Here is an 18,915-nt window from a genome sequence, read left to right on the forward strand (position 1 = left end):
GGGGCTCTAACCCGCCTTCACTTGTTATTGCTGCACTCATTATTATGTAAATTGAGTACTGAGCTTTGATACATAAAGAGCCAACCTGACTGCTATAGCCTATATAAAATGTATGAGGGGGGGGGGGTCAGCGTTCTACACTACAGTACTTTTACTATACTACAGTATACTACAGTAACTTTTAGTCTATGGTAGTGTTTACAATTCACCCAAACTTACGTTCGAAAGTTGATATGTACGCTGCTCCTCGCCGCTGTCACATGACGTGTATTCATACGCCACCTCAGCTGCATCACCTACTGCGTACTCATATCCATTCGCACTCTGCTACAGCTGAAATCCTTTATCTCCTTTCCTGAATAGTAATTAAGCCCTAATAATATTACTCCCTAGTAAAAGGTAGTAATATTATTTCGGTAAGATTGTTAGCGTTGTTTTTTAAATCATCTATGATATTGAAAATCACGCACTATTCCATTCTCATTTTTAAGAAGTGAGAAAATCTCATAAATGGGAACCTGAAAATTTGCCTTGAGCTCATAAATGAAAACACATGTGGAAATAATGAGACATTTTTCCTCAAATATGAGTAAAAATTACTTATTTTGTTTTGAACATGCATTTTTCTCATTTCTGAGCAAGGAAATTTTTAAGAGTGTATGTTCATTGCCGCTTTGAAAACAAATGAAGGAGCTATGAAGTAGGAGTTGTGTAAGAAAAGATTTTTTTTTTTTTAATCTACGAACTAAATTTTCTTATTCCTCTTAATTTCTTGGTAAATTAAAATTACCTATATATTTCAATGATTATACCATAATTATGGAAAAGGAAGGAATTTCTTAGACTAAACTCACCAAAACACAATATTAGGTATTCACTTAACGTCCTTGGATAAAATAACAATAAGTAGAGAGTAGTCAATTGTTAAATCATCTAAGGTAGGTTTAAGGAGCGCGCCACCCACGTGTGTTCTGTAAATTTTGTCCCCGGTAGGCTTGCGGAACTTAGGCCTTATGCATATTTTGAAGCTTTCTTCTATTTGCAAACGCGTCTTCGGTATGAGATACGATGATTCGATTATAAATAGAAACACGTGTCATTAGAATAGTCCAAATTGAATGCATACTTGCTTCAATGCATCATAAAAACATTATCTTGTCCCTATTCTAGAAATTATTAAGCAATGTAAATGTATGAGAAACGAAGATTTTTAATTTTTCACTATATTTAAGTTTTGTGTGGACGTGTAAGCAAATCATACCCTTTAAGTTTGTAAGTTAATGAGTACCGGTATGCAACGAAAAGATGTTTACAGGTTTAGAGGGAGCACGATCGCACACCAGGGAAGTACTAGAAGTGGTATGCGGGGATCTGCATGTGTTATATATCGTTGGAAAGGGCACACCGAGTACGTCTTGCGTGTGAAATACCTCGCTTGAATGGGGCTTGTAGGGAGCGTGGCGACCATTAAAAATCAGAACAAGGCACGCTCCGAAACACCAGAAAATGTGGATAAAATAAGAGGTTATTATGCAATTGTTTTGAGACGTGGCATTTATAGATTTAAAAGGTGGCAGAATACGAATCTGGTATCAAATGTTTACAAATCAAAATAGCGGGTCCAACATGTAGAACATTAGAGCCGCCACTGATTGCGCAAATTGTAAAATTGATGCAGTGATTGTTGCAATATTAGAAGGAAAACATTCAGCGAAAACCAGGCGTGCACCCAGAAATTTTTGTTTGGAGGGGTCCAAAGTTTTGAGGGAAGTCCAATACTACAACCCACTAAGTCTAGGTAATATTAAACCAGTATTATTCTGCCCCGAAGAGACGATAAGTAATTGTAAAGTACTTCCACCCATATTTTCAGAAACAAAACGATAGACCTAAATTGTTTTTATAAGAGAAAGAGTACAGATGAAATGTAAGATCAAATTTTTATGCTACATGAATCATTTCCCTGTTAAACAAGTATAGTTTTATTGAGAAAGTGAACAAATGTATGTTAAGTTAGGATTTTTTTTTTTTTTTTTTGACGGGGGTCTGGATACGGTGAACTCTCCCGTGGGTGCACCATTGCGAAAACACTTTTTAACATAACATTCATTCACACCAGCAGGCAGCAGTTTACCCACAATTTAATCAAGTTGGGATGCAACTACCAACTTCCTATCGTTTCATGATTTTTGTATACATACTTCAATATGGTAATATCATACTCAAGGAAGCGGCTAAAACTCCGAATCCGCCCCTTTCCGTTTACCACTGCCTACAGGTGATAATGAGAAGGTTCCACACATACAGGTATAGAAAATTTGCACTACATTCCTAATGTTGGGAAACTGAAAAGAATAGAATCATACATAAAATTTGTTGTGTTTTTGAATAAGCAGTATTCGCTTCTGAGTTAGCTGGTGTAGGAAGAGTATTCATAAGTGTTTAGCGCTGTTAGTATTGTTTCCCAGTACTGTTTACTAACATTCACCTGTGCTATTGTTTCATACGCTTGTCCCGCAAAACGACATGTTAACCAGTACATTTGCTCTGAACTCATTAGCTATTTTACTCTATTTTCCAGTACCAACATAATACATATAAACCGTAAGCAAAATGTTTTGTTTATTGCGGAGGTTGTTAACGCACTCAGTTCAACGCTGTAATTATGACAATGCTATTTCCATGTGCTCTTATGAAACACATACTTTTCTCCCGGGAGGGGGAGTGGCAGAAGGGAATGCTTCATGTTGAGCAAAATGGTAATACGGTGATTGATGCATCTGGTGGTCGACGAAGGTAGGAATATTACTCTGAAATGACCACACTTGATTGTTGGAAGTGGCCTGTTGTCGCATACATCATGATGTTGAAACGAGAGGTCGCCTTTGTCGCGCTTTGTATTGTTTGGTCTCTGCATTTGATCGTAGAGTGCTTTTGTTTGAACATGTCGTCTACAGAGAAATTTTCAGGGATTCTGACAGTTGCACATACATTACTCATTCCGTGTGTTTATCTACAAATCCCTTCATGTGCAGTCATCACCTTTATCAGGGCTATTTAACTCTTTTTTTCTTCCTTTACTATCACAATAAACTAAACATGACGAGTGATAAGAATGATTAAATTTATTTATCAGAGTTTATTCTTTTATTATCTCCGGTACGAGAATTGAGCGGGTATAGCCTATTGGTTGGATTTCTTGGTTCCATTTAGAATTGGATTCGAATCTGGTATTCAACTATAATGATACCTTTTCCCACGGCATTTCTAGAAGCAATTACCGGGACTTTTAAACAAAGACCTGAACATATTTTTTTATTATTGACGTTGATTTTTTAGCGTTTCTAGTGTATGAAGGGTTGCCATAATTTTTTGATCCAAAATACGGGCAAGGTTTAAAATGACAACCCATCAAAGACAAGGTACCCAAACACAGAACAAATATATTGAAATTTCTTACCTAAAATCATCTTTTTACGTTATCACACAATTGTTTACAGTGATACTTAAAACACTATTGGAAACTAACATGTTTTATATTTTTTTCCTTAACACAAATATAATAAATCTTGCCATTAAATCACGTATATTAAATCTAATCAAAAGAACCCTGGAATGGAAAAATGAGACAATTTAAAAAAAAAAAACTACTTTATTAATTGTAACTAAAATATAACGTATATGATGAAAACCCAATTCTTTTTGCCCGAGATTTTAGCGATTCTCGACTTGGAAATTTTCAGGCAGCTCCAAAAGCTGTCAAATACGGACATTTTCCTATTTCATGCATTGTACGATAGGGACACGGACACGGACCCTACAAACAGTCGGTACAAAATACGGACATATGGTAACCCTAAGTGTACGTCACGCACGCAGTATGTGTCTAGGGTATATGGCTCTTTCAGAGAAAGAGGAAATCAAGTACAATTAAAAAAAAGAGAGAAAAAGTGACAAAGTTTGTATGCTACGTTTAAATACATGGAAAAGTGAACACCCTTTTGCACTTTATGAGAGTTATGAAAACATGAAATCTTTTAATTTTATGTCCCACGTCAGTGTACCTTTCAGGAAAAATGTTCCTGGGGGGGGGGGCACACTTAGTATTCGGAAGGGCATATTATTTTCATACGATAGTATTCTATTTATTGTTATATTACGGACGTATTATTTTGGTCTCCTCCAGGCGGCACTCTCAGAGCTCCGGGGGGATTGACAGTGTCCCCAGAAAACATGTCTGGAGGAAACACTGCCCACGGTTATGCCGGTTAGGCTAAAGGAGACGGTGATGATGAGAAATTAATGGAATGGTGAATGAAGGAAATGGGAGAAACGAGAGAACCCTGAGAAAACCCACGCACACGGTGTTTGTCACAAAATTCACTTGGAGCGAGCTGGGATCGAACCAAAGGTTCTATGCACCAGAATTGAACGCTCTACCACTAAGCCACTGCGCCCCTCTAAAAAATTTCGATCTTGGAAACTAAGGTAGGGAGAAATTTTTGAAAGTCAGAAGGTGACCCATTTTTTCATGTATATATGTCCTGCGTCATTATTATTTGACCTAGAGTCATGATTCAAACACCATTTCTTCAGTATAACGAGCCCTTTCCAATGGTATTACTCACATGTCCGTATGATATCCCTGAACCGGAAAAATCGAAATAAACGGAATTTTTTCTGAAAAAAAAAAATCATCCCCTTGGAACACTTGCGCCCCTTGATTCCGGCATCGGTTTCATGTAGGGATCTCAAAACAATTTAGAAATATCCAAAGGTATGCACAATCCGTATGCAAAATTTCAATCTAATATCTTGAAAACTACAGTCTTGAAAAATTGTTGAAATTTGCCTTAAGAAAAAAGAAAAATTCACGCCTCTCCGCCCCTACTTGGCGCTGCCAAGTTGACCATCCGGTTCTGGGGTCTTCTTTAGTCCATCCTTGACTTGACCAATAAACAAATCTGGCAAATTCGGCCAAATATTTTTTATAGACTCTAAATAAGCGGTCAAAGACGATACTATGCTATGGCATAAAAGTATACCACAAATCCTGAAAGGGTTAATTTAAAATTTATGTTTATCGGTATTACATTTTACATTACATATTACATTTTCACCAATGAAGTGAAAGTATTATAAATTCAATTCAAAAGTTGTAATGTGTTCTCCTGTAAAAAATGTACATATCGTGATTTTGTCCACTCTTGTATAGAAATATTGAACTCCGCTTCCCACACTCCCACCAAATCCCCTTATTAGAATAAACATTCTAACCAAAATGAGTTATAAAATCCAGTTCAAGGTAAGTGAGCTATGCTCGAGGTTAGCTGTACTCAAAAATTCATTTAAAACCGGTGAGCCATTTCTCCGGATGTTTCCGTAGTATCATTGAATGAAGAATGTGTTGGGAGGGAGAATATTACACAGAGAAAAAAATTGTAGGTGGTGTACTTAAAAAGATAGGTTACATGCGTAATTCCTGTAGATTTTGGACTTAACGTACAGCAGACGTATAACTGAAAACGGATGTTTTATAATATTTTGTGTATAAGTGTTCCATCTATACGTACTTTCCGTATGAAACGACGTAGGCGGTCCGGATCTCATATACAAATGGACGTATATACATATAGCTGACGAAGGTAACATAAGTAGGCTATATGCATGCGATACACGGAAAACTGTTAGATGTCAGACATGCAGAAACGGCATGATGTGACAGCTAAGAGCAGTGCCTATGTTGCATCGGATAACGTATGTTCCGTACTGATTTCTATAGCAAGCAAGAGGATACCGTATATTTGTACAATATACCGCTGTCCGGAGAACGGATTTTTCCCTGTGTAGTATTTTTGGATTACTTTGCTAAGTACAATATAAGAGACATTCTCTTTCGATTTTTTGGTTTTGGTTTGTTATATGAAATTGATCGTTGTAAGTTGAAGAAAAATACGGAAATGCCAGAAAAATTGCTACAAAAGGTGATTCGGTTCGATACTGGAAAACTTATACACAATATGTTGAAATTTTGTAGGGAAGATAAACACTACACTGTAAACGTATTAATGTTAATGCTGTTTCAAGCATTTTGTAATGTTTAAAGTTTTTTCTTACATAAAATAATCAATTAGCAGCCATTTTGATGGTTTAAATATTTGATCACGTGTTAAATAGCATTAAATATTCAACGGAATATGACTTAAAGTAGTACACGACTGCTAGAACACAAATTTGATTAGATTAAGCTTACCCTTTTAGTTCTTTTTTTTTTTTAAAAAAAAAAAACATGCTCATGCAAAGAAATTTCACGTAAAAGCAGTGCCTCTTACAGTTGTCATATGTCTGACGTCACTTGTATATAGCAAAAAAATTACGTAATTCACAATTTCTACATGTGCACAAGTACATCACATGCGTAATAGATACCACAGCATAGACTAAAAGCAAAACACTGTGAAGTTACGAGTCTTGCGAAAAATAAAGCAAATCCATCTTCTTGTTTTTTATCTTTTTGTTGAAAGTTGTTTAATTGTGAATTATTTTACTACGAACTTTCACCATATGTTAATCAAACTTTTGTTAGCAAGTTACAGGGTATCTTATAGGTAACTTACTGCTTGGGTTACCGCAAGACGATATACTCGTAAATCGAAACATCACTGTATTTATTTGAAAGCCAAAACGAAATTCACAATGTATAATATTACATTTTATCAATATCGTCTATCTTTTATCTGTAGTATAATCAGGTTGTACAGTTCGCAGCAAAAAACCTGCAACATGAGCATGTAGGTTTATTGTGAAACTACGCCTAACAGCATCACGCAGGAGAAACCTTGGCGTCCTCACCTGCACAGTTATTTTAAAGCAAAAGACTTCGTCGTTTCACAATAAACTTACATGCTCATGTTGCAGGTTTTTTTTCTGCGGACTGTACCTATAAGTAGTTTTGAAAACACCTGCAAAACGGATCTACAGCACATTTTACAAAAGGGCCAACAATTATTTCTGAAAACAGTTTAAAACACATTACATTTAACATTAAATACGCTGTATTTCTATTAAAGTCAATTTCCTATAAAAAGAACAAGAATAGCATTTCGGTGAAGAAAAGCATAATGCAACTGAGCGAAAAACTTTTCGTAACGGATTGGTCCTTTGAGGGAACCTTATTTCACCGTGGGAGTGGCTTCCAATGAGGAATTTCCTCTATAATTTTACCCAAACCTGCATATGGCTCCCTGGGGACATTGAGTAATCACCTGGAGGACCAAAAATGTTCTCTCCTCGACCTCGAAACATTTGTTCAAAGTTCACTGGTAAATCGGCTGCCAGATCAGAAGAGCGTTTCTAGTCGGGAGAAGAAGAATTCAATCCTTTTACGAAAAGGTGTGCAACCGCATCACTTGCAGACGAATAATCCAGGAGGCGCTTTATAATTCTTGGCGAAAAATTGGATTATAATACAGCAAACAACAGCAGTATTCATTTATTGTTTTTATCGTAATTTCTTTCTGTATTATAGGAAATAAGAAAATTATTTTAGAACCTTCTAGATGTAAATATTAAATTAACCAAACTATACCCTTGGTGTAATAACCATTAGGAGTCAAGACCTTAGAAGTCGGTTCGTGGCACTCATGCTTTTGGAGTGATGTGTGGCCAGCACATTCGCTTACTTCGTCGTTAATGCAGGCTGTCCTAATGCCTTTTTCTTTCAAGTTGTTCTCCAATTGCTTTCACTTCGCTGGGTGGAGATCCCACTGGTACTCATACTTTTACTTTTGTCCATAATGGCACTGCTTTCTTGCGCTTATCTCACGAGAAAGGACATTCCAGAACTGCTAGGGCATTGGCAGATGTAAATATTGGTAAGTGTTTAACTATGAATTTTACTAAACGTAAGAAGTCAATGTACTATCCACATACAATAAACAAAACTTATCTATCCGTTGAAAGTATATATTATAATTTATTCAAATGTAAAAGACAGGGAACTTACATTTAAAACCCACATTGACTATAATAAATAACTTGATCAAAAATCTTGGATTCATTTTAAGAATTAATCCATATCTTTGAATCCTGAGAATTAGTAGAGAAATTACTAAACCAGGCACGCTTTAAAAATTATATCAAACTTACGTATGCTACAAACTGAATAGAAGACTTTGTATTGATCCATAAATAAAAATCGACTTCCTAATAATAGAAAGTAATCCATTTTAAATTTCTAATCTTACCATATTTACAAAATAAAGATTTCCCAAAATTGAATTGTTTTTCACTAAGAAGAATTTTAAAACTAAAACCCTTACACAAAGAGAAACATTACACGATATGATGTTCCTGTAAAACCAGCTAATAATAAACTAAGATTCAATGAATGCTTTTGAGCTTTTAAATAAATGTATCTAATAGAAAAATAACCCATAGAGAAGCACAACTTCTTCCATTGTACAAAAACAGGGACAAATATGCTAAGCAAGTCAGCAACATGGGGGAGTTAGTGCAACCTGCAATAGATTCAACAAATGACAAGTAATGACAAGACTTATGTTGAATGGCTTACATGATTTAAAAGCGAAATTACAAATGGAACTTCCATGCCAAAAGGGACTAACTACGTTTTTGACGAAATCGAGATAGAGTGACGTTTATGTTGAGATCTGACAATTTTTTATTACTCATTACAGAATGCACTTATTCATCATTACTCGTCATTACAACAATATTCTCAAATTCTTTCGGAATCTATGGCCATGTTAGCCCGTCATGTATGAGGGGTAGCGTCCTCGGCGATCACATTATTCGAGAAAAGAGTAAAAAAGGAAGCGGCCTGGAACCTATATGTTAGGTACCATCCCAACATTTGCCTAATACGAATGAGAAAAACCCAGGAAAACCTCACTTAGCATAACTGGTCTGAAACAGATTTTACACTTTCTCGACCGAGTGTGCCCCACGGGAATCGAACCCGGGACCACTCACAACAAAGACGAGAGCGTTAGAGACTACGTCACGCGGGGACTGATACATACAGTGACAGTACAATATATATAATAGATAAGTATTGTAACTAACATTTATTTGAATTATAACACATGTCTTTGGTAATAATCAAAAGAAATACGATTATTAAATAGAGACAGAATATGTACCTACATGTATTAGAATCCATTAAACCGTGTCAATAAATCTGGTCAATCAAAAGTGAAAGAGAAACCAGAAAAAAATAATAGCAAGTAGTACAATAAGTTTTTAACATAAGCGATAACAACGTTAAAGAAAGTCTACCAAGCAGAGTTCATGGGATCATTATTTAAAAAAAATTGACATGTAACAAAGTCAGATGACAAGCACCAACGTCCGTGGCGGATAAAGTCAAATTTCAAAATAGCTGAAGGTGAAAGTGAATCAATAAACAAAGCTGTCAATAAGATGAAAACGAATAACCAAAAGGAAGATAATGAAAATAACAAATACATATACATACATGAAGGAGTTCTAAAATGGAAGATAGATAATGAGAAAGTTATAAAAACAATAAATAATGGAAATAAGGGAGAGAGACATATTATTTTAGAATCAATTACTAATACGGAAAGGAAAATAATAAACGCAAAAGACATGACAATCATTGTGTATTTGTATTGAAACGGAAATGTCTGGTGGATAATTTCCAATTCAGTTCTATTGACATGTAAAATTGAAAGGGGAAAAACCTCATTTCCTTCCAATTAAAACGTTCCGAAACGTAACTAAACAATTTATGATTCTATACTTGATATTCCTACTAGCCATTCCCTCTCTCTACTTTACAAACACTATATATATACACTTTATCTTATACATCTGTATGAATTCAACGTAACTTCACCTACGCAACATCCTATTTTTAAAAAGAGAGAACCAACACACTCGTAAATGAGCATAATGATTATGACTGACAAAAAATCTAATTAAATTGAGCATAGAGTTATATTTGTGTTTATTTCCAGTCATTGGAAAAATCATTCAAGCAATTAATCGAGTTAGAAAGAAGAACTGGAGGTATCCATATTATATAACCAATGCCATCAATTTGGCAAATATCTGTATTTTGAAATGTTCAACTGTACACAAAGCAGTTTACTAAATGCATACAGGAGAGAGAGTTCAGATTTTAACGAAAACAATACATATATGCATTGGGAATATCCGAGAGAACCTATGCGCTACGTAACAACAATACTTTTGAAAGTCATATTCAGGTATAATTTCGTTATTACTGTGCCTCTGAAGGCAAAATTCCGGTTTAATTGCTACTCAAATGTTTTCAAAAAATGAAAAATTACCTGATGTGTGGAATATATTTTCACATTCTATGTTTATTTCTTTGTATATTGAGAAAATAGGATGAAAAAGTTTGTTTATGTATATGCGCAGGTAAAAGAATTCTAAATTGAGCAATTACAAAATGTTTATGGTTGCTGTATTTGTCCTATGTATTATGAATAGTTGGTTCAGTTCAGATGCATTTAGGTCCTAACTCAGGGATCGTTACGAATTTGCCTTTTATTTATAGATATCTTGGTTCTTTTTTCATTTAATTGTTACCCCCTTACGCTTCCAAATTATTTTTATTCGATGTGTATGAAATATATTCTCGTTTTCGTCCATTCAAGAAGATTTAGTCAACCTTGTAGCCTTAAGCTTTACTTTTGAGAAAGTATGGTTTACTTGTCTTAATACTAGCTGCAATGACCGCTCTTCGCAATGAGAAAATAGATTATAAAAATTTTGGAACCCCTTTCCTAGTTTTGGATAAGTATTTCAGTGAAATTGAAATGATAAATAATCATAAGATAATTTTGGGACGCATTTTGTAATTCTACATTAGCTTGTAATACGATATATGTTCATCTTAAGGTAGGTACTATGTTTTATTTCAAACGGTTCTGCCATATCCTGGCGATGCGATCACAAACAGCAGACAACATCGGTTTAAATGCGACGAAAGTAATTAGCCTACATAAATATCTCTCTTCAGTCCTTAAAAGTAGAATTTTCGAAAACTCCAGAACACTTGTCCTATTATCGTTATATTCGACTAAACTTGGGTTTTAATATAATCAAAATTGTCACCAATCAGGTTAGAGAGCTCGAAAACTATGTATCTGACATTAATATTAGCCATTTTTTTTTATTGTTTTATGTATTACTACTTACCATACACCCTTAGGGATGCGAGGGACTGACTTTCTCACAACTATTTTTTTCCGAGATTATAAGTTATATGTATACGAAGTTTGAAATTGATTAATGCGTTACATACTTCGTACGACTAATCAATATTCATACTTTCAATTTAATTAAATCAAAATTATGTAATCCACAAAAATAACGACGATACAGTAAACATAGTAAACATATCGACACCTATTAGGTTTCTATCTGGCCATTGCTAAAACAGTAGCAGCTAGAATGGCAAAATTAATAGTTGCATGGAGCGGTTAAACATACATTCCTTATAGCGCAAAATTTCCTTTAAAATTTAGAAACGTACCACTTATTTTTTCTGTAAAACAAAACACAGAGTAATAACATACAAATGCTAGAGAGAAATTGTAAATGTTGTATGTTTACTTACCACATCAATGAGCTGTGAGAGTTTGAGCCCCAGCTTAACCGTCAATCTATCCGTATTGTTTCCTACGGGGCGTATCAGTCGATTGTAGTTGCTGAGGAGGTCATCATAGAGACGTTTCGCGTCAAGGTTACCCTGAGTTTTCGCGATGATGAACAGAAGAAGTGCCACAAGCATGCCTCCACCTCCACCTGCCATGTTACTTTTCCCAACAATGGCTCCTCTCACAAGAAAGTCGCGGAAAATCCCCTGAAACAAAATAAAAATATTAAAATAATTAATAATCTATTTATGCATATCCTGACGTTTGATGAAGCTTAGTCATTATAAATAAGAGATGAATAGATAAGGTAAACGCACCGGATTTCGACAGGTTAAGAACATTTTTTAAAAAAATCAATCGCTTATTGTGGCCATAATATTGGCCGGTGTTGGCCCATTTTTTTTCCTTGAGCTGTATGGTCCCTACTAATACTAAAAGCCACTTCAAGGCTCAAATGTTAATGTTAAAATTTTTTATGAGACTGGAACTCGCCAATGGAACCCGAATTCGACACACTTTACCTGGTTTCGACAGTTGCGGTACCTTAATCCAATACCTTCAATTATATCAATGTAAAACGTTAAGTAGGCATTATTAGTAATAGTAATCACTTCTCAGCTTCAAATATTGTTTTATTATTATGCAAAAATTATCAGACGGGCAAAAGAACACAACTTCAATTTTCTGAGCTGAGTAGTAACTTCGATGATCCTTAATTCGACATGCTGGAAGCTGATTTCGACATCCCATGACGAACTGAGGTTACAAGTATCGGAGAATTATGCAACAAACAGCTTTATGAAAGACTTTGAACATACTGTACGTTTAGATATTCAGTTAAAATTATATTTGCACTACTGAGCATGAATTCGACAACCTTGTCGAAATCGGGTTCACGTTACAAATAAAGGCTCGGGTTTTCGACAATCCCCGTTCATGTTACATCACAACCTTTGTTCTCACAGAAGAAAACAAAACGCACTGATTGAATCTCCTTTACAACATTAAAGTACGACGACTTGCTTGAAGCAAACCTAACTTTAATAAAAGTCTTACGAAAATAACTTGCCGTCTTATGATTTCGTTAAGATTATATGTTTTTTCTCGAAGAATCTGTCACACACACAACAATGTACTTCTTTTTTCCATGCGTATGACTCGTGTACTGTAACCGCGCTTTTGACACTAGAAAATGCGCTCCCATAATGTTGCCACTTCTATTCACGATTGCAGGGATGACCATTTACGCTTATTTCACAACATTTAAGCACAGGTATGTCGAATTCGGGTACCTGTCGAATTCAGGTGCGTTTATCTAGAACTTAATTCATAGAGGGCAATGTAGTTTAGGTCCATAACAAGAGTTTTATCTCTGATCATAAGTCCTAATGTAAAATACACTAAGAAGAATTACAAATTTTCCAAATCAAGTATCTTTGTTTTATACGCAAGGTCTACTTCAAATGGATCATTTGTGGGATCTTTGGCCACTGAAGACACTTTTAGAAAGAGTTGTATAAATTTTAAATATGTACTATTTTGTTTATAGAGTTCCTAGACATCTATATTTGAACAGGATATCGACAGACATCAGTTCAAATTTCTCAGCAATATTCGTTTGGTATACAATTTTTTTCGAACAATATATTTTCACGAAACTGCCCTTATAACTCAATCACGTTGTTAAGGTAGGGTAATTAGCCAATTTGTTGCGACTTTTTCGTCTCTTTCACCCCAGTGGCCATATAGGACGTGGCTGTTACGTATGAATTTAACATCAGAATCACATAAGGTCCAATTGAAAATATAACCCGTCAAAAGCGAAAAGAAGTATTTGAAATAATTTACTAAAGATGGTAATTTTTGCTTAGAATTTTGATGTTGGTGGGATTGCTTGTAATATACGCGCATTTGGTAGCATAATCACACGTTCCGTTATGATCTGTTCCAGAGTAGGAAAATATAAAGATACACGGTATCAATATCTTTAATTTTATGATTTTTTTTAAAACTGGGAACTTAAATGTTCGTAAATTCCAAGTTAAATGATAATTCAATCATGTCGAATAAAGTGTTTCAAGTTTAAGAAAATACGATTAAACACAGATTGTTATTATTAAATATTTTGCCTTTGATAAGTACTAGGACTAATGAGTTCTTTTTATTTAAGTTTTGGGCCTGATACATTGTATATATTCTTTTTAATGTAATATAAGACTCGATGACTGCAAAAGTTTTTAGTAGAATGATGAAGGCGATTAGTTTGACCGCAACAAAGTTTTATTTGAATGCCACTAATTTGTATTTAGCGTAAAAATTCTAAACAAAGAAGAAGAAAATAATCGTTGTAATTTCGTCATTAAGTTGAAATAACGAAATTATTTTTGTTTCTTACAAAATTTAGGTCCAATAAGCTAATAAGAGTTTAAATTTATATTAATGTTAGGAACGTGAACTGCAGCACCGGTCAATCTTTCTTTTCCATTTTCGATACGTCTATAAAACATTAAAATCGTATTAAAAGAACATTTATTTGTGTAACAGATCTAGATTATATAATACTTTCGATATCGAAGTTGTTCTAAAACTACATGGTGGGTACGGAGAAGTGACTGATTGAATACAAGAGATACTGAATTTGAAAAATAAAAAAAAGATAATAAGGCAAAGTATATACTGCGGAATTTGCAAATATTACATATTTTAAGATTTATGCAACCTTTGTAGATACATGGTGTTTTTTTATGCCAGAACAATGTTGTACGTAAGGGAGAGTTTCCTAGTTTTAAGACCTTGTTGATCTACATATTATGAAAAATAAACGCTTCTCTTAATAGGTAGACAGAAGTCCTTGAAACGATATAAACTTGGGAGCTTGGACCCCCACGTATGAAATTATGCGTACAATGTCAGTTTCTATGAGAGCATGGAGGCTCAGTGTTAGAACGCTTTTCTCTGGGGCATGGGGTCGTGGTCTCGATCCCCGGTCAAGTAAGTTTCTGGTGGATAACATCTGCTCGTGGGTTTTCTCAGCTTACTTCCGTTTCCTCCTACTTTTTTTTCACCAATTCTTCCATCATCGTTCACTTGCTTTAATCACCGCCCCCTTTAGCCTAAGGGGCATAATAATGGGACATTAAACTTAGATTTCATTTGATTTTTTCAGTTTTTGTTTTGATTTTTTCAAAGAGTTCAATTAGTTATTTCATAATTCGAGAATCTGTTAAACCTAACCCCGAATTGTTTCTTCTAGTAATATATCTTCTGATAATAGTAAGATAGAGAGATTATGATTTTAAACGTCATATTACATTTTGTTAATGAGCTAATTTGTAGCTATATGCTTGGCTTATGAACCTTTGGAAGACCCCTGCTCGGAAGACCCCTGCTCGATTCCCGACGTGAGCTCGTCAGATTCATATCTCACGTTGAGCCGTAGGTCCACGTCTCATATAGCCTCGATGGTGAAAGAGATTCTAAACTCCAATCGAATCGACCGACCAACCTTTTTTTTTATAAGGATGATATAAAAAGAAAGCGTACATACTTCTCTATGTTAGTTCGAACCCTATATTATGTAAAGACATTGAATAATAACTATGGTAATTACATATTTGAATTTATAATATTTAAAACAATATCCATGAAAAGCAGATCTGAATCAATAATGTGCAATTTAAAAAGTAATACATTAATATCATTCATATTTAAATATTGTAATAGGCTGATGGGACATTAAATTTCATTAGTACATCACTGCCTAATAAATCGAAAATAGTGACTTAAATGTCTCCCTTTGCTGCTAGCAATTTCAATCATTATTTTGGAAATTCGTGGACATTTTGCATTTATTTTCGAAGCAATCCACTAAGCTTCTACTCCCCTCATATCCCTGCTGAACAGTGGACCATGGTTATTCATATACGTACTAATGTGTCTGTCATAGATGTTACAATTCTGTGTGAGGTCTCTCTGAGCTTCTCTATTAATCTTCATCAATCGTGTCCGGACAAGCCCCGAGGGATTAGTGGCAGACCACGTGATCACGCATACAGCATGACGCTGTTATTACAGGAATTGCAGCATTCGCAGACAAGATCCAGTACGATGTTTCAAAATCCAGTATTACTCCAAATATAATGGCAAATAGATTAATAATATCACATTGTTTTTTAATCAAAAAGATAGTTCGAAAAGAAGAACATGATAAAGCAATCTAACACAATTTTTAGTAAAAATATCTCGGCCTTGAATTTTATTCCTGCAACGATATAACATAAATCTCTACATTTAAATTTAAAATTAAACATAATGTGGATATATATGGACCTCTTTTTGATTCCAACTGATGTAAACATAAAATGGAAATTTTTCAGAAAAGAACTTTGAAGTTCAATATCTCATGAAAATTTCATATTTTTTTGGTTCAACAAAAAAGGATAATTAAGAAGTTTATTTTTCAGTGGCGATAGTGAATAACCTATTCTTAAAGCGGTTCACATGAAATGTTGAAGTTCAAAATTTTCTCTTGCAAAATTTCAATTTCAAGTTGGTATTATACCACTTGGCATCCAAGCGGTTCATATGTGTAACACGTTGTGTTCTGATATTTTAGTATGATTGAAGTTCGTGCATACGAGGGTTACCGCAAAAGTCATGACATGACAATATACGTGTATATATTTGGAAAATGGGAATGGAGCAAGGGATTCTGAAGTATGCAAATAAAAGGCTAGTACACATGTACGCGTTATCTATAGACAGTTGGATGAACATACATATTCCCATCAGGATAAAGCACGAAAAAATACATACAATATATCATCCGTTTCACATGTGTTGCAGCTCATATGGCAGCTTATGTCCAGATTCTCGCATGATGGGGATGGGAAGTTTTCGAGTATCCACCTTATTCAATAGACTTATTACTTTGCAATTTCAACCTCATACAAAAAGTGAAATAATCATTGCGTAGAACACACATGTTATACGATCGATTCGTTGTTCTGATTTTTCTAGTGCAATATCCTGATGGGAAATATCTATGTTCATCCAAATCCCTACATGTAATATTTACTATGTTCTACCCTTTCATTTGCATATTTCAGAATTTCTTGCTTCGTTCCTATTTTTGTATAAAAATGGTTGCTAAGACATTTACGGTAAGCTTCGTATAAACCATACAATTTGTTTAGAGTAGAAATTTGAGAATAGAGTGAAATGCTTTTACCACTTACAAGTAGTAAGTGCATAACTGTTAGACTTTTGTGTATCATGTGTATCATTCTCTGGCGTATGTACATCATGGTTAAGAGTAAGGGTTTCTTTGTTAGTGGATGACCAATAACAACAGCTATAATACATTCATCAATAGTAATAGATAATACAATCTGCCAATTTACAGTGTTTTCTTTACATATACAGAACAAAGAAATAAACAATGTTTACAAACAAAATAAAATTACTAACTATTGTTTGTACAAATTTTTCTCGAGTATTTTATAACCTGCGCGTGATAATTTGTTCTGACGCATGTTCTTTTGTCTATGTCACCTTTACATAACATTTTAGTTAAACAAAATTACATTTTAAGAGTTAATCATCCCCATGCCGTAAACATTCCCAGCACCTAGTGACCCACTTGCCGGTAAATGTCAATCGTCGATATAGCGACGCGTCCAAGGATTGCCGCTAGTGTGCCACTGGCGGCAGGGTTTCGTCGAGTCGAAAGAGATATCTAGAGTCGAGGTGTTGGAGACACCACTGCGTAGCAACGAGGACTTCATTTTGGTCCACACTCCTTCGATTCGTCGTGGACCAATATTAACTATCGCCAGTCATGTGCATGCGGTTATTATTACATATTATTTTTTCCTTACGAATTGTTCTTAAAAGTAAGCTCCGAGGGTCAAAAGTAACCCCTGTCTCTACATCATTAAGTGAAAAATCTTGAGTGCATGTAATTATATGAATTTAGATGTCAACTGTCGTTGATCATTTGAAAGTAAAAATGGGATAACTATGAAATAAAGTAAATAGACGCGCGTCATTTTGTTATAAAATTACATGGCGAACGCATTTTATCTGATCCCAAACGGTTATCGTCGATTATACACTGTTAAAGGAGCACTGTGTTTAGCCAAATTTACAAGACCTCAATGATTCACCCTTCTACAAATGACGTTTACTTCATCGCCTCCTTGACCAAGTCGGAAGAACGTGGACTAAGTACGCATAAAGTTGGTGTTTCTCGTCCACCCGGGGTACTTTTTTTTTTTACTTTTATTAGTGTCTTTTAGACCCACCTTAATGTAAACAAATAATGCATATAGGCAATTTAACATATTTTGGAGGAGTAATTTTGTGGTTCATTGGCGTTTAGTCGCAACTTTGCCGCTGGTGGTATAATTTTCAAAACGGAAGGGGGGCTACTGCAGATCGTTGCTGCAGGGCCGCCAATTTTTGGCGAGATGTCATTAGTTACCCATCGGTGGTCCACCGACGCTTACGGCATGGAGATAATTTTGGGTTATACTTCCTTTACTATAATGTGTACTGCCATCCTGCTAATGTCATTATGAAATGCTTGATGATGGAATACAGATGCTTATCAGTTTAATAATCATAAACTAAGTCCTACGTGAAGAGCACTAGAACATCTGTGTGCAGTGAACTGAGCAGATGCTGTAAACTGGGTGACCTCTTTGATTTCTAAGGAGATCAGATTATTGGCACTCGGTTATGTGGCAGGAGCATGACAAAATGGCAGGTGTGTTGGGTGCATTGACAGAGACAGTGTCCAAGGTGATGACGACATAAAAGTTCATGACAAAACCAGATCAGGGAAGAGGAACTGCGGTCGGAAGAAAACCTTCACGTGTAGGTCCAGCAAAACAGTTAAGCATATTGTCTTTCAGAACTGCCGTGCAATTGCGGCACATGTGACGATGGAACTTAAGTTTTATCTTCCACAGTCTGTGTAAACAATTGCAGTTCGCTGAGAGTTAGGCCTACCACTCACTTGCGACAAAACAGTTGCGCAACTATCTTGTCGCTGTCGCCTACAGTCAGCAACTTCACGCCACAAAACATTTTTGTTGCCGCAGTTTCGTTCACTGGCGACGGCAACAGAAAAGTTGCCGGGCATTTGATATCACAATTTGACGGGATTGGACACAGTACGATGGACTTCGAAGTATGTGCTATTGTTTGTGCGCTAATACTCAATTTAAGAAGAAAG

General features: G+C 35.2%; 1 protein-coding gene across 2 annotated transcripts in view; it reads right to left on the minus strand.

Annotated features, from left to right (window-relative positions):
- nAChRalpha1 (nicotinic acetylcholine receptor alpha1) overlaps positions 1–18,915 on the minus strand; it is a 778,319-nt gene that overhangs the window by 406,177 nt on the left and 353,227 nt on the right. For both annotated transcript variants that reach the window (XM_081734054.1, XM_081734053.1), the window contains exon 2: positions 11,636–11,881. In XM_081734054.1, coding sequence (XP_081590180.1) covers positions 11,636–11,830 — 195 coding nt within the window. In that variant the 5' untranslated portion in view covers positions 11,831–11,881. The remainder of the gene's footprint in view (positions 1–11,635; positions 11,882–18,915) is intronic.

The sequence above is a fragment of the Thermobia domestica genome, chromosome 12 (assembly GCF_964235325.1).
Source record: "Thermobia domestica chromosome 12, izTheDome1.hap1.1, whole genome shotgun sequence".
In the NCBI taxonomy this organism is placed as follows: Eukaryota; Metazoa; Arthropoda; class Insecta; order Zygentoma; family Lepismatidae; genus Thermobia; species Thermobia domestica.